This window comes from Oncorhynchus masou, chromosome 10 (assembly GCF_036934945.1).
Source record: "Oncorhynchus masou masou isolate Uvic2021 chromosome 10, UVic_Omas_1.1, whole genome shotgun sequence".
NCBI classification, from domain to species: domain Eukaryota; kingdom Metazoa; phylum Chordata; class Actinopteri; order Salmoniformes; family Salmonidae; genus Oncorhynchus; species Oncorhynchus masou.
Window position 1 is genome coordinate 16403125 of NC_088221.1, and position 26000 is coordinate 16429124.

The window sequence follows — 26000 nt, forward strand, 5'->3', positions numbered from 1 at the left end:
CACAGGTTCAAGTTGTACACAATAGAAGCATGTAAAGACAAACACACAGATGTTAGTTGATTATATGATAGACCCATTATATTGTTTTCCTTGTTAAACTCCCATGTAATATCCCTACAGATTTGTGGAACTGATAGCTTTAAGGAAATGGGCAAAGTGCCTCTCTGACATTAGTCTATATCCTATGAGGCATATTTACAATAATAAAGCAAGACCTGACCTTGGAAGTGTCATTGTCACTCCACACACACTGGCAAGTCCATCCAGGACTGACACACACCCATCGTCAGTGTGTGTAGTTGGGAGGGTTATTGCTCATAGTCTGGCTGACACCAAACTCGAAGTCCTCCTGTCACAGCTCTCCCTCGCTGTGAGTCGCACCACTGTCGGCCAGGCTATATTTCTCTGGGAGCTAGGAAAAATTACACTTTGTGTATTAAAATCTCAGTATACATTAGGCTGAGTTTCCAACCATTTATTATAGTCAAATAGATTCTCCTAAATCCCCAATTGTAATTGTGTGGTACCATCGACTCCAGTACACTAGATGGCGTCTTGTGAATAGTTTACAATGAAGTTGAGAAGTCATGTGATTAGAAGAAGCTGTGCGGGATAAACAAATGGAAGCATGGAAACGATTCTAGAGGTAAAATGTTTGATCACTATTGATACAAGGATCGGATAGGTTACCTGGTCATGTTTAAATGACTCACTAACTCGAATTACTTTGCAGGACAGCATGACAATACCTTTTGGGGGAAAACATCTAGTTGCTGTATTGAGTATCCCAGCCAATGCCAGTGATGTGCAGACCGCTGTTATTCTGACGCACGGGGCTGGTGGGGACATGAACTTCAAGCATTTGGTTTCTCTTGCTCATGCACTTTCATCGAATGGCCTGCTATGTCTTCGCTTCACGTGTAAAGGTTTAAACCTGGTTTACAGAGTGAAGGCTTACCATGCCGTTTGGGTAAGAATTATTTTCGAAATACAGATTTGTGCATGTTTCGTTCCATAAGACGACGCGAAGAAAGAATACCAAGTCATAAAAAGCCACGTCTTTAGTTGGCTATGAAGATCTACTAGTTAATTCACTGAATACAAGTGTGCCATTAATATAAATATTCTATTTGATTTTGCAGGAATACTTGAAAAATCTTGAGAAATTCACAATAAGAAACATATTTCTTGGTGGTAAGCAATCAAAACTATTTTATAACTTCAATTAAATCTAATTGGCCTTATGTATTTCCCAGTGATGAGCCATGCTTGGGGTTTATGCTTCCATAACAAACCAATGCAATTGCATCATTCTGAAAGATCCTTGCTCAATGTTTATCTGCACATAGCTCTCTACTGTATCTCCAACCCCTTGTCCAGAGAGTGGCCCCCCTCACCGGGGTCCTTATTAGCTTCTATACCAATGATTTACAAACTCAGCAAAACAAGAAACGTCCTCTCACTGTCAACTGCGTTTTATTTTCAGCAAACTTAACATGCGTAAATATTTGTAGGAACATAAGATTTAACAACTGATACATAAACTGAACAAGTTCCACAGACATGTGACTATCAGAAATTGAATAATGTGTCCCTGAACAAAGGGGACACATAAAAAAATCAAAAGTAACAGTCAGTATCTGGTGTGGCCACCAGCTGCATTAAATACTGCAGTGCATTTCCTCCTCGTGGACTGCACCAGATTTGCCAGTTCTTTATTATGAGATGTTACCCCACTCTTTCACAAAGGCACCTGCAAGTTACCGGACATTTCTGGGGGGAATGGCCCTAGCCCTCACCCTCCGATCCAACCGGTCCCAGGCGTGCTTGACGGGATTGAGATCCGGGCTCTTTGCTGCCATGGCAGAACACTGACATTGCTGTCTTGCAGGAAATCACACACAGAATGACCAGTATGGCTGGTGGCATTGTCATGCTGGAGGGTCATGTCAGGAAGCATACCACATGAGGGAGGAGGATCTTCCCTGTAACACACAGCGTTGAGATTGAGCTTGTTGTCATTGCAGGCAGTCTGATGATGCTGTGACACACTGCCTCAGGTCATGACGGACCCTCCACCTCCAAATCGATCCCGCTCCAGAGTACAGGCCTCGGTGTAACGCTCATTCCTTTGACGATAAACACAAATCTGACCATCACCCCTGATAAGACAAAAACGCGACTCGTCAGAGAAGAGCACTTTTTGCCAGTCCTGTCTGGTCCAGCGACGGTGGGTTTGTGCCCATAGGTGACATTGTTGCCCCTGATGTCTGGTGAGGACCTGCCTTACAACAGGCCTACAAGCCCTTAGTCCAGCCTCTCGCAGCCTATTGAGGACAGTCTGAGCACTGATGGAGGGATTGTGCGTTCCCGGTGTAACTCGGGTTGTTGCCATCCTGTACCTATCCCACAGGTGTGATGTTTGTCTGTACCGATCCTGTGCAGGTGTTACACGTGGTCTGCCACTGCGAGGACGATCAGCTGTCCATCCTGTCTCCCTGTAGCGCTGTCGTAGGCGTCTCACAGTACGGACATTGCAATTTCGCAATCAAGCATTTCGCTACACTCGCATTAACATCTGCTAACCATGTGTATGTGACAAATAAAATTTGATTTGAATTTATTGCCCTGGCCACATCTGCAGTCCTCGTGCCTCCTTGCAGCATGCCTAAGGCACCTTCACGCAGATGAGCCGGGACCCTGGGCATCTTTCTTTTGGTGTTTTTCAGAGTCAGTTGAAAGTCTCTTTAGTGTCCTAAGTTTTCATAACTGTGACCTTAATTGCTTACTGTCTGTAACCTGTTAGTGTCTTAACGACCGTTCCACAGGTGCATGTTCATTGATTGTGTATGGTTTATTGAACAAGCATGGGAAACAGTGTTTAAACCCTTTACAATGAAGATCTGTGAAGTTATTTAGATTTTTACAAATTATCTTTGAAAGACAGGAATCTGAAAAAGGGACATTTCTCTTTTTTGCTGAGTTTATATACACTAGGTGACTCAATGGCCAATACATTGCATCTGCAATCCAGGTATATATTCATTATAATAAACTGGGTGGTTTGAGAACTGAATTCTGTTTAGCTGAAGGCCATGGTATATTTAAGCAATAATGTCCGAGGAGGTGTGGTATATGGCCAATTTACCACAGCTGAAGGCTGTGTTTAGGGATGATGCATCGCAGAGTGCCTTAAACCTGTAAAAATAAATGTTTTGTCATACCCGAGGTATACTTTCTGATACACCATGCCTGTCAGCCAATCAGCATTCAGGGCTCGAACCACCCAGTTTATAAGATCGTATACCACGGGTGTGACAAAACATTTAGTTTTACTGCTAATTACATTGGTAACCAGTTTATAATAGCAATAGGTTTCCTCAGGGCTTTTGATAAATGACCAATATACCACGGCTAAGGTTTGTGTCCAGGCACTGCGTTGCGCTTAAGAACAGCCCTTAGCCGTGGTATATTGGCCATATACCACACCTCCTCAGGCCTTATTGCTTAATTGTTCTATACCCGCAGTCATAAATCACGCCCATTTCTAAAATGTATCTTACTAAAATTGTATTTTAAACCTAACCTTAACCACACTGCTAACCTTATGTCTAACCCTATATTTATTTTCCAAAAAGCCTTTTTTTGTAGCCAATTTTGACTGTGGCTGTGGAAGCTACTGAAAACCCCTCACCAGGGATATATTCTGAGTATTCAAATCAAATTTTATTTGTCACATACACATGGTTAGCAGATGTTAATGCGAGCGTAGCGAAACGCTTGTGCTTCTAGTTCCGACAATGCAGTAATAACCAACAAGTAATCTAACTAACAATTCCAAAACTACCGTCTTATACACACAAGTGTAAGGGGATAAAGAATATGTATATGAATGAGTGATGGTACAGAGCAGCATAGGCAAGATACAGTAGATGGTCTCGAGTACAGTATATACATATGAGATGAGTATGTAAACAGAGTGGCATAGTTAAAGTGGCTAGTGATACATGTATTACATAAAGATGCGGTAGATGATATAGAGTACAGTATATACGTATACATGTGAGATGAATAATGTAGTGTATGTAAACATATTAGGTAGCATTGTTTAAAGTGGCTAGTGATATATTTTACATAATTTCCCATCAATTCCCATTATTAAAGTGGCTGGAGTTGAGTCAGTGTGTTGGCAGCAGCCACTCAATGTTAGTGGTTGCTGTTTAACAGTCTGATGGCCTTGAGATAGAAGCTGTTTTTCAGTCTCTCGGTCCCAGTTTTGATGCACCTGTACTGACCTCGCCTTCTGGATGATAGCGGGGTGAACAGGCAGTGGCTTGGGTGGTTGTTGTCCTTGATGGTCTTTATGGCCTTCCTGTAACATTGGGTGGTGTCGGTGTCCTGGAGGGCAGGTAGTTTGCCCCCGGTGATGCGTTGTGCAGACCTCACTACCCTCTGGAGAGCCTTACGGTTGTGGGCGGAGCAGTTGCCGTACCAGGCGGTGATACAGCCCGCCAGGATGCTCTCGATTGTGCATCTGTAGAAGTTTGAGTGATGTTGGTGGCAAGCCGAATTTCTTCAGCCTCCTGAGGTTGAAGAGGCGCTGCTGCTCCTTCTTCACGATGCTGTCTGTGTGGGTGGACCAATTCAGTTTGTCTGTGATGTGTATGCCGAGGAACTTAACTTACTACCCTCTCCACTACTGTTCCATCGATGTGGATAGGGCGGTGTTCCCTCTGCTGTTTCCTGAAGTCCACAATCATCTCCTTAGTTTTGTTGACGTTGAGTGTAAGGTTATTTTCCTGACACCACACTCCGAGGGCCCTCACCTCCTCCCTGTAGGCCGTCTCGTCGTTGTTGGTAATCAAGCCTACCACTGTTGTGTCGTCCACAAACTTGATGATTGAGTTGGAGGCGTGCGTGGCCACGCAGTCGTGGGTGAACAGGGAGTACAGGAGAGGGCTCAGAACGCACCCTTGTGGGGCCCCAGTGTTGAGGATCAGCGGGGTGGAGATGTTGTTGCCTACCCTCACCACCTGGGGGCGGCCCGTCAGGAAGTCCAGTACCCAGTTGCACAGGGCGGGGTCGAGACCCAGGGTCTCGAGCTTGATGACGAGCTTGGAGGGTACTATGGTGTTAAATGCCGAGCTGTAGTCGATGAACAGAATTCTCACGTAGGTATTCCTCTTGTCCAGATGGGTTAGGGCAGTGTGCAGTGTGGTTGAGATTTCATCGTCTGTGGACCTATTTGGGCGGTAAGCAAATTGGAGTGGGTCTAGGGTGTCATGTAGGGTGGAGGTGATATGGTCCTTGACTAGTCTCTCAAAGCACTTCATGATGACGGAAGTGAGTGCTACGAGGCGGTAGTCGTTTAGCTTTCTTGGGAACAGGAACAATGGTGGCCCTCTTGAAGCATGTGGGAACAGCAGACTGGTATAGGGATTGATTGAATATGTCTAAACACACCAGCCATGCTCTGAGGGCACGGCTGGGGATGCCGTCTGGGCCTGCAGCCTTGCGAGGGTTAACACGTTTAAATGTTTTACTCACCTCGGCTGCAGTGAAGGAGAGTCTGCATGTTTTCGTTGCAGGCCGTGTCAGTGGCACTGTATTGTCCTCAAAGCAGGCAAAAAAATTATTTAGTCTGCCTGGGAGCAAGACATCCTGGTCCGTGACGGGGCTGGTTTTCTTTTTGTAATCCGTGATTGACTGTAGACCCTGCCACATACCTCTTGTGTCTGAGCCGTTGAATTGAGATTCTACTTTGTCTCTATACTGACGCTTAGCTTGTTTGATTGCCTTGTGGAGGGAATAGCTGCACTGTTTGTATTCGGTCATGTTTCCGGTCACCTTGCCCTGATTAAAAGCAGTGGTTCGCGCTTTCAGTTTCACGCGAATGCTGCCATCAATCCACGGTTTCTGGTTTGGGAATGTTTTAATCGTTGCTATGGGAACGACATCTTCAACACACGTTCTAATGAACTCGCACACCGAATCAGCGTATTCGTCAATGTTGTTGTCTGACGCAATTCGAAACATATCCCAGTCCACGTGATGGAAGCAGTCTTGGAGTGTGGAATCAGATTGGTCGGACTAGTGTTGGACAGACCTCAGCGTGGAAGCTTCTTGTTTTAGTTTCTGTCTGTAGGCAGGGATCAACAAAATGGAGTCGTGGTCAGCTTTTCCGAAAGGAGGGCGGGGCAGGGCCTTATATGCGTCGCGGAAGTTAGAATAGCAATGATCCAAGGTTTTGCCAGCCCTGGTTTGCGCAATCGATATGCTGATACAATTTAGGGAGTCTTGTTTTCAGATTAGCCTTGTTAAAATCCCCAGCTACAATGAATGCATCCTCAGGATGTATGGATTCCAGTTTGCAAAGAGTCAAATAAAGTTCGTTCAGAGCCATCGATGTGTCTGCTTGGGGGGGAATATATACGGCTGTGATTATAATCGAAGAGAATTCCCTTGGTAGATAATGCGGTCGACACTTGATTGTGAGGAATTCTAAATCAGGTGAACAGAAGGATTTGAGTTCCTGTATGTTTTTGTGATCACAACACGTCTCGTTAGCCATAAGGCATACGCCCCTGCCCCTCTTCTTACCAGAAAGATGTTTGTTTCTGTCGGCGCGATGCGTGGAGAAACCAGCTGGCTGCACCGACTCCGATAGCGTCTCTCCAGTGAGCCATGTTTCCGTGAAGCAAAGAACGTTACAGTCTCTGATGTCCCTCTGGAATGCTACCCTTGCTCGGATTTCATCAACCTTGTTGTCAAGAGACTGGACATTGGCGAGAAGTATACTAGGTAGTGGTGCACGATGTTTGGTGGTTACTGGGGGCATGAGTAATTGAGCATTGTTAATTGATCCATAAACTAGTTATTCTTAAGTAATCACTTCCAAAACAGATATAATACTCACTGTTTACCTTCCACTTCAGGCCGTTCTATGGGGTCTCGTGCTGCCTCTGCCCTGGCCAGGCAGCTCAGTGGTGGGTCAGAGGATGCATTGCAGGGACTGGTCTGTCTGTCCTTTCCCCTACACCCTCCAGGACAGACACACACCCATCGACAGCGGAGTGAGGACCTCAGGGCGCTGCCCAAGGAGGTGCCTGTACTGTTTTTGTCTGGTACTGCAGACAACATGTGTGAGAAGGTGAGAATGGTGATGGGTGTCTTTTGGTCAATGCATAAACATCAGCAGATCGGAGGAATGTTGAAAACCGTTGAAGTTTGCACGTGCACATCCCTATTTTTTGACGATGCATGTGTTTCACTTCAAACTGATCACAGTCTCCCTTGTAATTGCACATGCATGTCTTGATTGTATGTTATTTTATTATTTCAAACTGATAGGCTGGAAGAAACATTATTTTCCAGTCCCAATTTTGTTTTGCGCTGATGAGTTTTCCTTTGTCCAGATCCTTCTAGATGACGTGTTAAAGGAGATGAAGTCTCCAGCGACTGTTCACTGGATTGAAGGAGGTAGCCATGGGCTTATAGTGAAGGGAAGGGCTGAGGAGTCTGTGCTGGATGAAGTCAACTCACATGTTGTATCGTGGATTTTGGAACATACTTGAACCTTCTTTCAATGCTCAAGTTTTTTTTTTTTTTTTAGCTCCACACATTCTGTATAATTTTGTCATTTGGTTTGATGAATTCATGTGTTTATGTTGGTGTATTTATGATGTGGATTAAATCTATACTTTTATAATACCAGCGATAGTATTTCGTTTATTTTGGTTAAGGTGTTTACATAGATTGACAATAAATAATAGCCTTCTGGTTGCTGAAACAGCAGTGTGCGACGGTGCAAGTGTACCTTTAAAGCCTGGCGATGACGTTAATATTTCCTTGATTCTAATTGGGTAGCTTTCACTTCCTGTGTTGCAATGAAATGGACGTGAGCATGGCTGAAGAACCGTGGAATAAAGTAAACATTCCCTTTCCAAGTGCGGTTTCAACTGTCCATATACCATTCGGTCTCTCAACAGGTATGTAGTTTATCCCATTTATGCATAAACTTGTTGGAGCGTCCTTTCGCTGTGTAATAATAGCCACATTAGCTCACGGAAATTAGCCCCGCTTGCAGACTACTGCAAGCTACTGTACACACGTGGGGAGTGTTCTGACTGATGCCATAGAAAATTACTCTTGCTCTGTAATAGTTAGGCTAACTAGATGAACGCTATTTACATCACAATTGTGAGGCGGGTTTTTTTTACTGCTTTTTTTCGTGTGTGTGTGCGTTCATTGTATCTAGGTACACACGTAAAACGTGTCCTGGAGGAAAATAACAAAGTGCTCAAGTTGCTTGGCAGTGGAGTCCTGCAGACTGAGATCCTTGTCCTGTACGAGCTTCTCTACGTTCTCCATAACAGCCTCAGGCAAAACAAGACTTTCAGGGTTCTCAAACAGGTGAGGATCAAGAAAAAGACCTGCATTACATGATCTTTTTTTTTTTTTACCAACTAAGTAACTTAAGTTGTAGCCTATTATGATTATAGTTATTAACAATATTATCTATTCAGACCATTATGACTAGGCTACTGTTCCCAGCTGATAGGCTTTATTAGGTAACGTAATGTTAAGCATAGCACAGATAATTTTCAATGAGATCAGATTTGAAATAGACGAGATTGCGGTGTGCACATTGTTGGGTTACTTCCGGGTGAAAAAATATATTTTATTTAATAATGGAGCATTTTCAAAATTCAATCAAACCCCCTGCAACTAAACGTGGACGTTCAAACGTGTGTTGACTTCCAAGTTGGGAATTGAGTAACCAATTGAAGAGTAACTTTCATTGAAAACCATATTTGAGTTTTAGATTTGAGTTATAGTGAAACAAGTCAATTCTGGTTTTATAACAGTTTGTTGCAGAAGTGATATATTTTGGTCGTTTAGTAGTAAAATCTATCCCCCTTTTAACCTAGCGGTTCAACTCTACATTGAAATAGTGATTTATTGGCCTCGATGTCATCTCGAGGGAGGGGGTCGGTATGAAATACACTCTCTTCTAGATGTGCTGAGCGGTACCACCTCAAGGCTAACAATAAAAGCTGGTGACAGCACGCCTTATTTGACAGTGGTCTTGACTAGACTACTGACATTACACGGAATTCAAACACACTTCTAATTCTGGAAGGTGAGAGCATAGGCCTTCGCTCTGGTATTAGTTGCTACCAGCGCTCAGTCTCAGGTCAGAATTAAACATCCATGTTTTCAAACGTCAAATTTCAAAGTCTTTTTACGGTTAAATTTAGGCATTGACTCCAAATTCTCAAGCTTAGGCATTAAGCTGAGGGTTAAGGTTTGGGATAGGCTTAAAACAAGAATATCAAAATCAAGGTTATGTCGCTGGATTTGAACTTGCAACCTTTGGAATCGGTGGCAGATGCTTACACCCATCCACCATCCCCGTACACAACGCTCTAGCAAAACCGAAACCTCACTGTTGCCCCTAGTGGCTGGTTTCCACTTCATCTCCTGATGTCCTCAGACATGGATGGACTTTGAATACTGACTTGTATCACGAGTACTAAAGACATCTTTAATCAGTTTTGTTTGATATTTTTCTGCCATGCGTAATATGCAGTGCTCTATGTAATGTATCAGACACAATGTTTATTAAACACACCTCCATTAGGTGTAAGGGCTATTTGACCAAGAGAGAGATTGATGGAGTGCTGCTTCAGATAACCTGGCCTCCATAATCACCCGACCTCAACTAAATTGAGATGGTTTGGGATGTGTTGGACCGCAGAGTGAAGGAAAAGCAGCTAACAAGTGCTCAGCATATGTGGGAACTCCTTCAAGACTGTTGGAAAAGCATTCCAGGTGAAGCTGGTTGAGAGAATGCCAAGTGTTCAAAGCTGTCATCAAGGCAAAGGGTGGCTACTTTGAAGAATCTCAAATGTAAAATATATTTTGATTTGTCTACACTTTTTTGGTTACTACATGATTCCATGTGTTATTTCATAGTTTTGATGTCTTCACTATTATTCTACAATGTAGAAAATAATAAAAAATAAAGAAAAACCCTTGAATGAGTCTTGGTGGCCGCAGTGCGATATAGAGGTATGCCGAAAACCAGCGACCAATACGTTTTCACCCGTGACATCCTTTTTTCAAAATAGCCCAACTGCGGAAAAACCATGGGCATGGCCACCCTACCCCAGGGCAAAATGAGTGTGACACCCCTGATGTAGGGGGTTATTGACTTGAGTTTTGAAAACCCCTGCAGGTTGAGCAATGCATAAACCGGTTGAAGGAAATGAAGCTGGATGCTGCTCTTCTGGACCTGAAGGATCTATGTCCAAAGAAAGTGCAAAGGTACTAACTTGCTAGAATTACTCTGCATTTAGCTATTCCCTGTGCCAGGGAATTTACATGCCCTTGTTGGACTACTTAGCTGCATCTAATCACGCAGACACAGCACACTATCGAGCATCAAGATCCATATAACTTGTTTTGGGGTCGACGTTTATTTGATAGCCAATACACCGTAGACCAACTGTGTCATCTTGATGTGTGTATACTTGTGTCTGCAGCAAGTTGGCTATGGAGACGGGTCAGTGTGATGTCCCCAGTCAGCCCATACTGGAATGGCTTTGTCTCAAGGTGTTGGGAGCTGCCAGACTGATGACATGTCTGCTCAATCACTGCACCAGAGCCTTCATGTATCCTTCTCTCTCTCTGTCTCTCATCTGGGAGACGTCAGCTGCTATCTCTGTCTCCTTGCGTCTTTTTTTTTAACTCTTTTTTTTTTTTTTTTTTTTTCGAAAAGTGCTCTAAATCCAATGTATGATTATTACTATATAAATGGCTGTTGCTGGCGTTCCAGGTCATCTTTTTTTGCAGTTGCATATTGTTAGGTCTCTCAACGCCTGGAGAAGTGTGTATCTTGTCAGGAACCACAGTAATACCTACTCAGCCATCAACATGTCTTAAGGCATCTTGAGACATATCCAGAGATGACTTAAGATCAATATAAATGAAGACGTCTCGAGACAAAAGTGATGACGGTGTATGTAACAACACGACAGTCTTCTGTAATGTGCAGCATGACTGAAAAAAAAAGACCACCTGGAACGCAACAATGTTCTGAGTGTATACATGAGCATGGTGTGTATGATTGCCTTGACCAAATCTCCTCTCCAGACTAGCAAGGCAGGACCTCCAATCAAAGCAATTCATTACGTTGAACGTGGTGCTCACCAGCATGCTTAGTCGACTGTGGTGAGTCCTGTGGCTCTTTCAGGGTCATGTCTGACGTACTGCTTTTCACTCAAACCTGTCCCTTCTTACTAGCGCTGACTTACTATGACTTAGCTAGATGAGACAACCACGTATCAATCTTAAGATGAATGTAAGTGGCTCTGGATAGGAGTCATGTATCTTCCTGCTCCTTAGGGTGTTTTTCCGGGGCATCCTGGGTAGGCTGGCCCCTCTCTACCAGCACCTCCTGGAGCTCCTGAAGGAGGTGTCCCAGGCTCAGGCTATGGCCTTCCTCATAGACTTCACCCTGCCTGCAGGGATGGCAGAGTTCCTCGGGCCCTCTGACTCTTCCTTGTTGAAGATGGAGCATTCCCGGGCTCCTAAGGGCCTTGGAGGGATAGGAGCCTCCAGGTCCTCTGTGCTCAACAGACTGTTCAGGGAGGAGGGAGAGGAGAGTAGGAAGCAGGCTCTGGGTGGTCCCTCCAATAGGATGAGCAGCAAAGTGGATCTGGGAACTGCAGTCTTACTCCGGAGAACTGGTGATACAGGTTAGTGTCCCCGGACTCTGCATTCCTTGCTTTTTGCCGTTTCAGGCTGGGTATTTATAAAGCACTTTGTGATTGGTGTCAAGCTGCTGATATGAAAAGGACTTTATAAAATACATTTGATAGATTGATCTATTTTTTTTTGTAGCTCTCCTGGCATAGCCTATGTTCTGTTGTTTACATTTGAACATATAATATATAACAGTCATATAATTTCCTTATGACAGGTGCCGTCTCTGGAGTTGATATGAAGCAGTTGCTGAAACGAACCCATGGCAGTATCACAGAGGTATGTGTGGTTGTTTTTTATGTCCGAATATTATACAGATTACACCTTTTTTAAGTCCACTACTTTTCATTTGAGTTAGTTATTTGATGATGAGTGTTGTTACTTATACTAGATTGTCATTTGAACTCTGCAGATGTCAACAGAACAAGAGCAGCCTTCATTACTGGATGCTGCTGTGATTGGTCAGAAGAGGACGTTTCTGAAGCGACTGAAAACAGCCACCACTTTCAGCAACATGGCCGCCCACCTGGAGGAAGTGATGCGATGGTGTGAATGCAGGAAGTTGCGTCAGGAGAAGGGGCGTCTGACGTTCCTGAACCTGAAGTGCCAGAGGTTGAAACGCCTGGAATCAGAGGGCTGCAGGTACAGGGGCTCTATTTTAACTTGGCTTTCAGACTATCACAATGGGACATCTTTGCACACCCTGTCCAAACTAAAACTTCCAGTCACATTAACGATGGGGAACCTATGTGTTGTTTGTTCTTGGTCTCCCCAGTGTACAAGGGAAACTAACGCGCTACAAACGGGAGGTTTGCTGGGCCCTGTCACTCAGAGGGGAGGTACCCAGGACCTGTCAGTCGCTGAAGACACTGTGGAGGAGGGCTCACCCTAGAATTTGCTTTCAGCCATTCAGGACTGCATTTGAACCAATCACAAGTGCATTCTGTGTCAACAGAAAACGGTCACTAAGACACAAGAGAAACAGGAGTATTTTACCTGGCACACCGGGGGATGTGGCCACGATGACTGCTGACCAGTCCCTTAGCAATGAGCTTAGCAACCAAAGTAGAGACACTCCAGCTCAGAAACCCTTGGATCTGAACGAGACTAACATTGATGACATTTTTGCCTTCATAGGTTTCTAAGACTCCAAAACCCTGGCCTATGGGATTAAAGGGGTTCTCCGCTTTCATGATTTAAACAAAGAAATCCACACAAGGTTTTCTTGGTTGCATGTGTTTCATCTCTGACATCAAGTTACAATTTTTTCACTGATGTTTCTAGACCTACATCAGTCGCTTGCCTTAAGTTTTTCTTAAAGTAGCCTATTAAATGTTTTAGAAATGTGGTATTAAACCTATGCAAACCCTTAGTCTGTGTGTGGTATTCACTTTTTTTATCTAATTATATTTGGCTTTTACAGGAAAACTGCTAATACATTGCTAACAAATAAATGTAAAATTTTCTTTAAGACAGCTTCCAACATTTCAGCTAGATTCCTTTTTTTCAAGGGCATAAATAATAATACATTTAAACTGGGTTCCTTCCAATTCACGAATATTGCCTAGAATTCACCTGATTGGATGGAAAGGGGGTGTGATAAACCATGTACTGTAAAGGGCAAAATTCAAGGTTAACAATCAGCAGGGATACCTAGTCAGTTATTCAACTGAAATGTGCCCTCTGCAGTTAACCCATCCACTGAATCAGAGAGGTGCGGGAGGCTGCCTTATTCGACATCCTCGGCACCCAGGGAGAAGTTGTTCGGGGTAGAACGGCAGATTTTTCCACCTTGCCTGCTCAGGGATTTGAACCAGCGCCCTTTCGGTAACAGGCCCAATGCACTTAACACCCGCCTCAATTAGCAACCTCCCTACAAACATCTTTTGATTTATGTTGAAATAAAATAACTGCTTCATTGTATGAACATTACTGCATTGTCACAGCAGATGGACAGGTTGTTCTCAACCTGATAGACTGTAAAACAGAAAGGGTTCAAAACCACGAGTTCTGAGAGACTTTTTCAGTTGCTCTTAGCAACAACGATGCATATGTTTATTGGAAAAACTGGTTAAAAGTCTACAGTACAAAGTCCTCAACATATCTGCTAACCTTATCTGCATCAACACAAGATCCTAAATAAATCTCTGAGTTTACGCTTCAGTCCGAGGTTTCATTTTACCCCACAGTCTGTCCCAGAATGCCTGGTGCTGATGGGGGTCCTGGTGCCCGTCCAGATAGGTCCTGGTCTTCACCAGGCCATCCAGCCTGTGGTGGGCAGACAGGCAGTTAGGAGGGGTGGGGGGGTGATCAGGAGAAGGATGTCCCTTTGCTCCACCTGCAACCTGGAAGTGGCCAGCCGAATCTCCAGGGAACACCAGTTACTGCGCAGGTAGAGGCGACTGACCAGGCAGAAGGTGTGGCGGCTCTGGTAGAGGCTCTGATGTTCTCCACAATGTCCTCCCCCATCTGGAAGTCTATAGTCGTGGCCAAAAGTTTTGAAAATGACACAAATATTAATTTCCACAAAGTTTGCTGCTTCAGTGTCTTTAGATATTTTTGCCAGATGTTACTATGGAATACTGAACTATAATTACAAGCATTTCATTTGTCAGAATTTGTGGATTTTTGTTTGTCCACCCGCCTCTTGAGGATTGACCACAAGTTCTCAATGGGATTAAGTTCTGGGGAGTTTCCTGGCCATCAACCCAAAATATCAATGTTTTGTTCCCCAAGCCACTTAGTTATCACTTTTGCCTTATGGCAAGGTGCTCCATCATGCTAGAAAAGGCATTGTTCGTCACCAAACTGTTCCTGGATGGTTAGGAGAAGTTGCTCTCGAAGGATGTGTTGGTACCATTCTTTATTCATGGCTGTGTTCTTAGGCAAAATTGTGAGTGAGCCCACACCCTTGGCTGAGAAGCAACCCCACACATGAATGGTCTCAGGATGCTTTACTGTTGGCATGACACAGGACTGATGGTAGCGCTCACCTTGTCTTCTCCGGACAAGCTTTTTTCCGGATTCCCCAAACAATCGGAAAGGGGATTCATCAGAGAAAATGACTACCCCAGTCCTCAGCAGTCCAATCCCTGTACCATTTGCAGAATATTAGTCTGTCCCTGATGTTTTTCCAGGAGAGAAGTGGCTTCTTTGCTGCCCTTCTTGACACCAGGCCATCCTCCAAAGGTCTTTGCCTCACTGTGCGTGCAGATGCACTCACACCTGCCTCATGCCATTCCTGAGCAAGCTCTGTACTGGTGGTGCAACGATCCTGCAGCTGAATCAACTTTAGGAGACGGTCCTTGCGCTTGCTGGACTTTCTTGGGTGCCCTGAAGCCTTCTTCACAACAATTGAACGTCTCTCTTTGAAGTTCTTGATGATCCGATAAATGGTTGATTTAGGTGCAATCTTACTGGCAGCAATATCCTTGCCTGTGAAGCCCTTTTTTGTGCAAGACAATGATGACGGCACGTGTTTCCTTGCAGTTAATAATGATTGACAGAGGAAGAACAATGATTCCAAGCACCACCCTCCTTTTGAGGTTTCCAGTCTGTTATTCGAACTCAATCAGCATGACATAGTGATCTCCAGCCTTGTCCTCATCAATACTCACACTTGTGTTAACGAGAGAATTACTGACATGTCAGCTGGTCCTTTTGTGGCAGGGCTGAAATGCAGTGGAAATGTTTTTGGGGGATTCAGTTCATTTGCATGGCAAAGAGGGACGTTGCAATTCATCTGATCACACTTCATAACATTCTGGAGTAAATGCAAATTGCCATCATACAAACTCAGAGGACCCCTCTGTTCCAGGTTGGGCAGAAGCTCCTCCACCACCTAGTGCTCTTCCTTCCTGCTGTAGGAGACAAATGCATCATAGTGGTAGCCCCCTCCCCTCCCCCCAAGTTAGGTTTGTCTAACAAGCATATCAAGTCTTCCAAAGCTTCATTATGATCATGATTAAGCATGATCACTTCAACCTGCCTGTACCCCTTTGCCCGAGCAATCAAAACATTTGTAGTGTATTAAATAAAGGCTAGAGAGGGTCAGTAAAGCTAGAATATATTATAAATGTTCTCGATGCGCAAATAGGAAGATATCAAGTATTTTGTTAAACTTCCCTCGAATCAATCCTGCAGTTTGAAAGTTTCAGAACATTCAGTTTGGTCAGGTTGTAAAAAATGTTGCCAGTACGCTGTATTGAAAGATCCGCCTGTATTTAGTTAGTTTTCTCAGGGGAATCAGCTGCCTGATGTTAAATCAACCACTTTTAGCTGAAAGCTTAGATCTGTACTAAAGTCTTTCCAATGATCTGAAGTACTTTCCCATGAATTCACAAAGCAAAGGAATTCTTCAGCATTCAAGATAAATGACAAACTCAAAGAAAGGTCTGTCACAGTCCTCAAATGACACAGTCTGGCCATTGAGCTGGAGACTCAGATTGTGTTTGGACGTGACATTGCTGCCAATTATCAACTGCATTGGCCTCACAGAAGAGTCCGCTGCCTCAGAATGTCGCCAAATATGAGTGTCAGATTCAGCTTGAACACGGGTTCTGTAGGTGGAAAGTTCAAGTCCCCCAGAGACACGAGGTGTGTGAAAGACATTGCCTTAATAGTGTGAATCAGTGGATTGTCCCTCAGGTCGAACAATGCCAAACTATGTAAACCAGTAAACATGTTTGCATGCATCTCTTCATTTTATTTTGTGTAATGTCTAAGAGCTCCAGATTTGTCAATCCCAGGAAATCAAAGTCTTCAATGTGTGAAATTAAATTCAGTGATTAAACCCAATTCTGCAGCTTCTCAAAACAGCTGAACTGTTTTGCAAAAAGCATTTCTAGATTATTTCCCAATAAAATCTGATGTGTTATCCATGTAATTGTTGATTTTGGAAAAAGCAGAGATTTTGTGTCTGGCCTAATCTCTAATTTATTAAGGTTTTTGAGACTATATAAAATTCCATTTAATATGTGAAGTAGGATTTACCTTTTAAATGCAAATATTTCTGCCCAATGCATGATTCAACACTGGACATTGAGAAGCTGCTTATAGTGGTATATTCCAAACCGATTTCCTTGATTGAAAGCAAAAACACTATATTACAGATATTGTCAATCTATTTCATTACTAGATAAACTCTAAGACTGTATTTTCTTAATGCCAGATAGGGGAAGGCGCAATAGTATTTCCTGGCTGAGCTCTAGTTGAAAAGTTGTCAGGTTCTGGAGACAAGACAGTGGCTCCTTCTTCTATATGTGTTATTTGATAACTTAATGATTATTATGGTTATTCAAAACAGAGGTCATGCTTTCGCTGGTGTTTTAAGATCGAACGGTTTTATTGGTTTAGCGATTTTATCACTGGTGCCTCCACATATAGCTCTAAGTGACTTTATATTCGTTACTCTGCATAGTTTCTCGGACAAATCATCTACACAGGGTTCACTAATGGAAACACTTTGTAACTGAGGTATGCCATGGAAAACATCTGGTTTCCAGGTGTTTCTCAGGTTATGGACGTGTCACTGCAACCTTAAAGGTCTTCAATGATGTCACCATTGTCCTTGATTATAAGCAATATTGTGCCGCTATTTTTATTGACTTGACCAAAGCTTTTGATACGCTAGACAATTCCATTCATGTGGGCCGGCTGAGGAATACTGGTGTCTCTGAGGGGTCTTTGGCCTGGTATGCTAACTACCTCTCTCAAAGAGTGCAGTGAATAAAGTCAGAAAATCTGCTGTCTCAGCCACTGCCTGTCACCAAGGGAATACCCCAAGGCTCAATCCTTGGCCCCACACTCGTAATCTACATCACAACATAGCTCAGGCAGTAGGAAGCTCTCATCCATTTATATGCAGATGATACAGTCGTATACTCAGCTGGCCCCTCCCCAGATTTTATGTTAAATGCTCTACATCAAAGTGTCCAACAAGCTTTCTCTACCCTTAACCTTGTTCTGAACACCTCCAAAACAAAGGTCATGTGGTTTGGTAAAAACAATGCCCCTCTCCCCACAGGTGTGATTACTACCTCCTGAGGGTTTAGAGCTTGTGGTAGTCACCTCATACAAGTACTTGGGAGTATGGCTAGACAGTACACTGTCCTCTTCTCAGCACATGTCAAAGCTGCAGGCTGAAAAATCTAGATGTGGTTTCCTCTATTGTAATCACTCCTCTTTCAACCCAGCTGCCAAACTAACCCTGATTCTGATGACCATCCTACCCACGCTAAATGACGGAGACAATTTATAGATTGGCAGGTAAGGGTGCTCTCGAGGGGCTAGATTTTCTTTACCATTCGGCCATCAGATTTGCTATCAATGCTCCTTATAGGACACATCACTGCACTATACTCCTCTGTAAACTTGTCATCTCTATACCGTAGCAAGACCCACTGGTTGATGCTTATTTATAAAACCCTCTTAGGCCTCACTCCCCCTATCTGAGATATCTACTGCAGCCCTCATCCTCCACTTAAAACACCCGTTCTGCCAGTCACATTCTGTTAAAGGTCCCCAAAGCACACACATCCATGGGTGGCTCCTCTCTTCAGTTCGCTGCAGCTAGCGACTGGAACGAGCTGCAACAAACACTCAAACTGGACAGCTTTATCTCAATCTCTTCATTCAAAGACTCAATCATGGACAGTCTTACTGACAGTTGTGGCTGCTTTGTGTGATGCATTGTCTCTACCTTCTTGCCCTTTGTGTAGTTGTCTGTGCCCAATAATGTTTGTACCATATTTTGTCCTGCTACCACACTGTGTTGTCTTAGGTGTCTCTTTATGTAGTGTTGTGTTGTCTCTGTTGTTGTGATGTGTGTTTTGTCCTATATTTATATTGTATTTATTTTTAATCCCAGGCCCCCACCCCCTGCAGGAGGTCTTTTGGTAGGCCGTCATTGTAAATACGTTTTTGACGTTTTACTGACCTGCCTAGTTAAATATATGAAATACAATCTGGTACCATTGCTGATAGCCTATAACCAAATATGGTCAAATGACAACTTGACTACATCTCTGTCATTTTGGGCCTCACACATTCAATCACACTACCCAAATGATCATTGGCTCATTCAAAGACACCTTTCGCAGATTTGGAAGGCCCGAGCTATTGGTGGTTGAAAATATTTGAGACAACCACTAATGGAAAGGTAATGGAAAAAGCCCAGACATGGAACTAGTTTGACCAAATTTCATGGATAGGCAGAAGGTATTTAATATTAGGGGTAAGTCGAAGAAGTAGATCCTCCTCATTGGCTGTGACATCTTGCCAGGCAGCAGTGTACTGTTTTGCATGAGGACAGTTCCAGGCAGTCAAGACTTCATCACTGTCAAAAATGTAGCATTTAGGAAGCATCCATCCACTAACACTCTGAATCCACTGGAGCAGACACAGCCTTCATCTCTCCCAACGAGTCAAATCTATTCAGGTGATTGTCAGAAGTTTGGTTTCGGTTGAAATCTGTAAAACATTGGTTTGATACAGTAACACCCTTGGGAGTGCTGCAAACAATAGTCTTAGTTTTTTTTGTCAGATGCCGCCATTGGTGACTAACTCAAAGCTTTTTGTTGTTCACCCTTCAGTTGAAAGGTCCTCAAGGTTACAAAGTAATTATCAAATGGTTAGTTTGGTTCCGTAAATAAAAGTACAAGACTGGATAAGGGGGGGGTGGATACATACAGTACCAGGTCTGTGACACCACATGGAAGATATCTTTGTTAAACAGCTTTGGAAGTGTTTTTAAACCTGTCTTAAAAGAGAAATTCTGTATATTTGTATCACCTTTAAAAAAAATGTTTTTAAAAGAAAGACCATTCACATGAAGCATATGTTTGAATATGATAGATGTCAGAAGTTAAGTCTCACTAAAGGATCTGCAGTTTGTCATGAAATATATATTTTAGTAAAACTCTTGATAGACCACTTAAAATATTCACCTTTATTTCATTTCCGGGTACATTTACACATCAAAAGATCAGGTGGGTAGGTACCTTCTTTAAGACAACACATAAGCAACTAGCCTCTGCGTAAAAGACAAAGAGAACAACTAAGGTGCAGTGCAATGTGGAGAGTTCGTCACAGATATATACACACTGAGTATACCGAACATTATGAACACCCACTCTTTCCATGACATAGACTAACCAGGTGAAAGCTATGATCCCTTATTGATGTCCCTTGTTAAATTCGCTTCAATCAGTGTAGATGAAGGAGAGGAAACGGGTTAAAGAAGGATTTTTTTTTAAAACCTTGAGACAATTGATTTTGTATGTGTGCCATTCAGAACGTGAATGGGCAAGACAAAATAATTAAGTGCCTTTGAACCCAATATGTTAGTAGGTGCCTGGTGCACCGGGTTGTGTCAAGAACTGCACTGCTGCTGGGTTTTTCACACAACAGTTTCCCGTGTGTATCAAGAATGTGTGTACCACATAAAGGACATCCAGCACACATGACCACTGTGGGAAGCATTGGAGTCAACATGGTCCAGCATCTACACCTTGTAGTCCCTGCTAAGACAAATTGAAGCTGTTCTGAAGACAAAAGGGGGTGCAACTCAATATTAGGAAGGGGTTCTTCATGTTTGGTATAGTCTGTATTTAGTCTATTCATCTAGGTAAATGTAAAAAAAAAATGCACCAAAACATGAATTACACTAATGGATACAACAACAGTACATTCATAAATATGGTTCAAATGCAATGTCTAATAATTTAAAACTAAATGAATGTTCAGTACAACACTTGTATTAGTCAGGAAGACTTCTAATGTATTTTTGTTGTTGCTTTAACATACAAATGATAAAATATGAGCCATGTGTAAAATATCCTGGAGGGGTCCATTTAAAACTCAATATAATGTCTTAATGCTGGTGTGTGTGTGTCATGAGTCCTGCGACATGCACTAATAAATTAGTTTAGGTTGACTGGTTTGCAAATATAAATATTGAAAAAGTTATTGTAGTTCTGACAGGAGTGACTAGACAGAAACCTTTTCATGGTGAACAGTTTCCTCTGTGTCTCTCACCACTCAACAAATCTCACAATACCTCGCCTCAGTCACTACCACACTGCAACCCTGCTGGCCTCCACGAGGTATACACTCCAGGTATACACAGACTTCATTCAGGATCTGAGATGGCTTCCTACCCCTGAAGATAGTTTTTTGTTTGTTATGAAGTAAATCTTCACAGAAACCTCTCCCATGTTGAGAATAACTCACTTTTTAAAAATGGCAGAACCCTGTAACGCACAATTTCAGCCTGTCAAGGTCAGTGTGTGTGTGTATGGTGTGATTGAGTGGGAAGGATGTAGGTACGGTATTGCACCCAGGTCGCTGCGTGCTGCTGTCAGAGTCCCGCGGCCTGTCCGTGCTCACATCTGGGTGATCTTGCCCTTTTCTCCATTGTTGCCATTCTCGTCGCACTCGAAGCCTCCATTTTCCAGGGCGTACTCCTGCTTATCTTTAGGTGCCTCAGCATCGCCCTCTGCTCCCTCGCTGTCTAACTCAGACGAACCCGCTCCACACTTCCTCTTATACATCCGGTAAGCTGTCGGAAGCAGAACCACTCATGTTACACCTACTGTGTGCCTTTACAGCCACAAATTGTCAATCTAAATAAGCACTGAAAAGCATCAATAACATAGTCTGAGAGAAGTTAATGATCAGACTGGCACCCGGGCAATCAATCATTAGCTATAATGACAAAAAAAATGTCGGGAAAATAGATAACACACGGTAGAAAATACCAGACCATAAGCCTACTATACATCGATAAGTCGACCACAAAACCATTCAAAACTTTTGATAGCATATCAATATTGACATTAGCTCTTCAACAGCGGTATAAGCTGACCCACCTCCAACAGACATGACAGCCACCACCAGTTGGAAGATGCTGTAGATGAGCGGGAAGGCGAACATGACCTCCAGGTCTTCAGGGGAGAACGACAGCTGGACGATGGTGCTGCACAACTGGGAGTTCTGGAAGCCTGTCTCCAGGGCGATGGTACGACACCTTAAACACAATCGAAGGGCTTGTTAACTACAGTAGGTTCCATGGAGCGACGAAGGGCTCCGCTTGACTGGCGTGCTTATGAAGAACCTCCTGCTCTGTTAAATGAACAGGGTGAAGTTAAAATGCACTGGATGGTTTTCATTGTAGCGTCTGTGGAGTACCTTGCACATCTGGTACTGTAGTGTTTACATGAACTTGAATGTTAAGACATTTCCAGAGAGGAGACAAAGGGAATAACTCATTCAGGTTCTTCAAGTATAATTCAGGTAGGTGTTATCAACACCTTCTATTGCAATGGTAACTTGGATTTTATCAGCTAGGTACAATATTAAGATTGGACCATCATGAATCATATAATATTGCAGTAGTACCTGTGCCAGGGTTGTCCTACAAAGCGGGCCATGAAGAAGCCCAGGGTGAAGCCTACGAAGGGGTAGATGGCTCCGATGATCCAGAGAGAGGGAGAGATGGTCCAGGAGGACTGGTACAGCACCCCACCAACCACCGCAATTATGATGATGAGGAGGAGGCCAACTATGGAACCCACCTGCAAACACACATTTTACAGACTTGATTTGAATCCACAAATCGCATGCACACTATTGATCCCGGAATAACAACCTAGAAGTGTATAGTGCAGCAGTAGTGTGGAACAAAACCAGTGCGAATGCAGTGCGAGGAGTTTAATCTTACCTTGAGGATCTTTTTGGCTATTTCGGGCCACTTGTTTTTGACGTAGATTCCCAGGGCGACAGGGATGAGGAGGGACACCAAAGTGATACCTGGAGACGAAGATATACAATCTGTCATCATCTTCCCAACTGCCTCTGGAAGCAACGTCAGGACCAGAACTGTTTGTCGGGAGCTTCATGAAAGGGGTTTCCGTGGCCGATCAACATGTGCAATGCCAAGCGTCGGCTGGAGCGGTGTAAAGCTCGCCGCCATTGGCCTCTGGAGCGGTGTAAAGCTCGCCGCCATTGGCCTCTGGAGCGGTGTAAAGCTCGCCGCCATTGGCCTCTGGAGCGGTGTAAAGCTCGCCGCCATTGGCCTCTGGAGCGGTGTAAAGCTCGCCGCCATTGGCCTCTGGAGCGGTGTAAAGCTCGCCGCCATTGGCCTCTGGAGCGGTGTAAAGCTCGCCGCCATTGGCCTCTGGAGCGGTGTAAAGCTCGCCGCCATTGGCCTCTGGAGCGGTGTAAAGCTCGCCGCCATTGGCCTCTGGAGCGGTGTAAAGCTCGCCGCCATTGGCCTCTGGAGCGGTGTAAAGCTCGCCGCCATTGGCCTCTGGAGCGGTGTAAAGCTCGCCGCCATTGGCCTCTGGAGCGGTGTAAAGCTCGCCGCCATTGGCCTCTGGAGCGGTGTAAAGCTCGCCGCCATTGGCCTCTGGAGCGGTGGAAAACTCGCTCTCACGCTTCACCATCTGACAGTCCGATTTGGGTTTGGCGGATGCCAGGAGACTACCTGCCCCAATAAATTATGCCAGCTGTAAAGTTTGGTGGAGGAGGAATAATGTTTTTTCATGGTTCGGGCTAGGCCCTTACTTCCAGGGAAGAGAAATCTTAACGCTACAGCATACAATGACATTCTAGACAAATCTGTGCTTCCAACTTTGTGGCAACAGTTTGGGGAAGGTCCTTTCCTGTTTCAGCATGACAATGCCACTGTGCACAAAGTGAGGTCCATTGAGAAAAGGTTTGTCGAGATCGGAGTAGAAGAACTTGACTGGCCTGCACAGAGCCCTGACATTCAACCCCATCAAAAACCTTTGGAATGAATTGGAACGCCGACTGCGGGCCAGGCCTAATTGCCCAAACCTCACTAATGTTCTGGTGGCTGAATGGAATTAAGTCCCCACAGCAATGTTCCAGCATCTAGTGGGATGCCTTCACAGAAGAGTGGGGGCTGTTATAGCAGCAAAGGGGGGACCAACTCCATATTAATGCCAATGATTTTGGAATGAGATGATTGACGAGCAGGTGTCCACATACTTGTACGTAAGCTGCTATAAGGATCCAAATGTTTAGCATTTCTAACAGTGTTCTAACACATAGAAATACGATCTATATGTGGAAATCTATACAAATGATATGTTCGTGTGCTGCTAGATGGAATCTAAAAGAGTGCTGTACCAAAGCATTCCCACCAATACATTGTGTAGATGGTACATCAATGCATATGCCCCTGTATGGAATGGTTTATTTTAGTATTTGGTAGCTACCTATGCTTTGGTAGGGGATCTGGATGGTGTCAGCAGAGGTCCAGACAGACGTGTAGATGAGCAGACACAGAGGCATCATCCCCAGGGCCAGGATAGAGGAGCAGGCTGTCATGCTGATACTAGAGCGGGGAAAACACACATTAGTACGCTGGATCACGATAGAAACGCACTCGCATAAAAGTACTCAAAAACGTAGTACCAAAGGCAAAACTTGAAAGTCTGCTAAATCAGCAAACAAATAACATGTACTCTTAGGGGGGGGAAAGGTGGTATCTAGAACCTAAAAGGGTTCTCCGGCTGTCCCCATAGGAGATCTCTTAAGAACCCCTTTCTGTTCCATGTAGAACCATTTTCGGTTCCATTCCACAGAGGGTTCTACATGGAACCCAAGTGTTCTACCCGGAATCCAAAATAGTTATCCTACGAGGACAGCCGGAGAACTCTTTTGGAACCACCCCCCCCCCCCCCCATTATTCTTCATCTAAAAGTGTTACTGCTTCCAGCCAGTCTCACCTGAGGTCCATGTCTCCATCCAGCCAGTAGGCAATGATATTAGAGCTGGAGCCACCGGGACAGCAGCCCATGATGATGATGACGACGGCCTGCACGGGCAGCACGTTGAAGGCCAGCGACAGGGCGAAGGCGGTGAAGGGCATGATGCCGAACTGGCACAAGAAGCCGATAAAAATTCCCCATGGCCTCTTGATGTGTCCCCACAGCTTTCCGGCCTCCACGGTGCAGCCCATGGAGAACATGACCATGGCCAGCATGACGGTCAGCACGATGCTGAGAACTAGGCTCAGGTTCTCGTTGTAGTTGCTGGGAGCCACCAGGCACGACGTGCCCGAGCATATCGTGGCGTTGGTGTGGCAGGTGGCCAACGCCACGGCAGTCGTTGTCATTGGTGTGTTCATAGTGGAGAAAGGGGACTAGAATAATAAATCTAGAAAAGGAACCCAATAGAAGAATTCCAGAGTGCGGGGGGATGGAGAGAAGTCGTCTGTCCTGTGGTGTTGCGTTCTTTTAAGACTCCTCCGGCTCTCCTCCCTCCTGTATCCACGGTGACGAGGGCTGCACTGAGACCATACACCTGTCCCCTGCAGGCCTTTAAGACCTACCTAAAAATATATATATAATAATAATTAACTCGTGCCTAACGTTTATGAGGTCAGTGTCCAAATGCGAATTCAGAAAAAGACAGTCATTGATTAAACTTACAATAAACGTAAATTGCACCATCTTACTTTTTTTTTATCACTCAGCTCTTAAATTTTATTGTCCTCTTCCAATCACAGCCATGCAACATCATCATCCTGCTACCGCCACCAAAGGAGCGATGACGCCTACCAGTACGTGTTGAGGCGGGCACAAGGTCCTGTCTGGAAAAAGTCCCTGGGTGTTGGACCCACGATGGGGAAAAAAAAGAAGCTAGACAGTGACAGTGTGTCACTGAAAGACACAAAAATGACATTGTATAACCCTCGTGGGAGGGGGGGGAAGACAAGGACACAAAAAATACCTGAGGTATTCAGGTAAGAAAATGAGACATCGTGAAATTCATACCCTGGAAAATAATAATATCAACCAAGTAGATGGATAAATATCTGTCAACAAAAAAACATGGAAATAATGTGTTACAGCACAAAAACTCACATTTCACTATATAATCAGTCAAATGTATCACACCATCTCATTATATCAGAGGTCTGTAACAAGTTTGTTCTTCTTACGCAACTATCCAGTTGATTACATGAATGTAACCGTATTTTTCCCTGAGATGAGACCTTGGTTCAGTCGTACTCCAGAACTGATCACTTTCCCCACAAAACACAAGATCTTATCCCAGTCTCTCAAAATGTAGCCAGTTCTCAGAGTTTTTGCTTACCTTAGTCCTTCTTTCCCCATTAATTCTGTCATTCATTAAATGCCAGGGGAAATGTTTAACAAACTCTACACCAGTAGCTTATTATAAAGGACCCTTTAGGTCCA

At 44.0% G+C, this 26000-nt stretch overlaps 3 protein-coding genes and 1 pseudogene across 4 annotated transcripts; 2 read left to right on the top strand and 2 right to left on the bottom strand.

Annotated features, from left to right (window-relative positions):
* Positions 1–314: 314 nt before the first annotated feature.
* tex30 (testis expressed 30) lies at positions 315–7713 on the top strand. Of its 2 annotated transcripts, XM_064976042.1 has the most exons (6): positions 315–646; positions 734–970; positions 1143–1194; positions 6604–6801; positions 6936–7150; positions 7416–7713. In XM_064976042.1, exons 1-6 carry the CDS (start codon positions 629–631, stop codon positions 7572–7574), a joined length of 879 nt encoding a protein of 292 aa, XP_064832114.1. In that variant the 5' UTR covers positions 315–628; the 3' UTR covers positions 7575–7713. The 2 variants fall into 2 exon arrangements, with proteins under 2 accessions (XP_064832114.1, XP_064832115.1); XM_064976043.1 differs by lacking the exon at positions 6604–6801 and having other exon boundaries at positions 323–646.
* An 88-nt stretch (positions 7714–7801) lies between these two features.
* nepro (nucleolus and neural progenitor protein) lies at positions 7802–13141 on the top strand. The gene is made up of 9 exons (XM_064976041.1): positions 7802–7988; positions 8258–8412; positions 10241–10329; positions 10548–10676; positions 11158–11235; positions 11410–11762; positions 11987–12048; positions 12182–12411; positions 12545–13141. The coding sequence occupies exons 1-9, from the start codon at positions 7892–7894 to the stop codon at positions 12912–12914; spliced, it is 1563 nt and encodes a 520-aa protein (XP_064832113.1). The 5' UTR covers positions 7802–7891; the 3' UTR covers positions 12915–13141.
* A 2687-nt stretch (positions 13142–15828) lies between these two features.
* On the bottom strand, positions 15829–17625 carry LOC135546823 (uncharacterized; annotated as a pseudogene).
* A 2077-nt stretch (positions 17626–19702) lies between these two features.
* slc10a2 (solute carrier family 10 member 2) lies at positions 19703–25119 on the bottom strand. The gene is made up of 6 exons (XM_064976044.1): positions 24525–25119; positions 24012–24130; positions 22490–22578; positions 22168–22343; positions 21639–21796; positions 19703–21328 (listed from the first exon to the last, which is right to left on the bottom strand). The coding sequence occupies exons 1-6, from the start codon at positions 24923–24925 to the stop codon at positions 21153–21155; spliced, it is 1119 nt and encodes a 372-aa protein (XP_064832116.1). The 5' UTR covers positions 24926–25119; the 3' UTR covers positions 19703–21152.
* Positions 25120–26000: the final 881 nt, after the last annotated feature.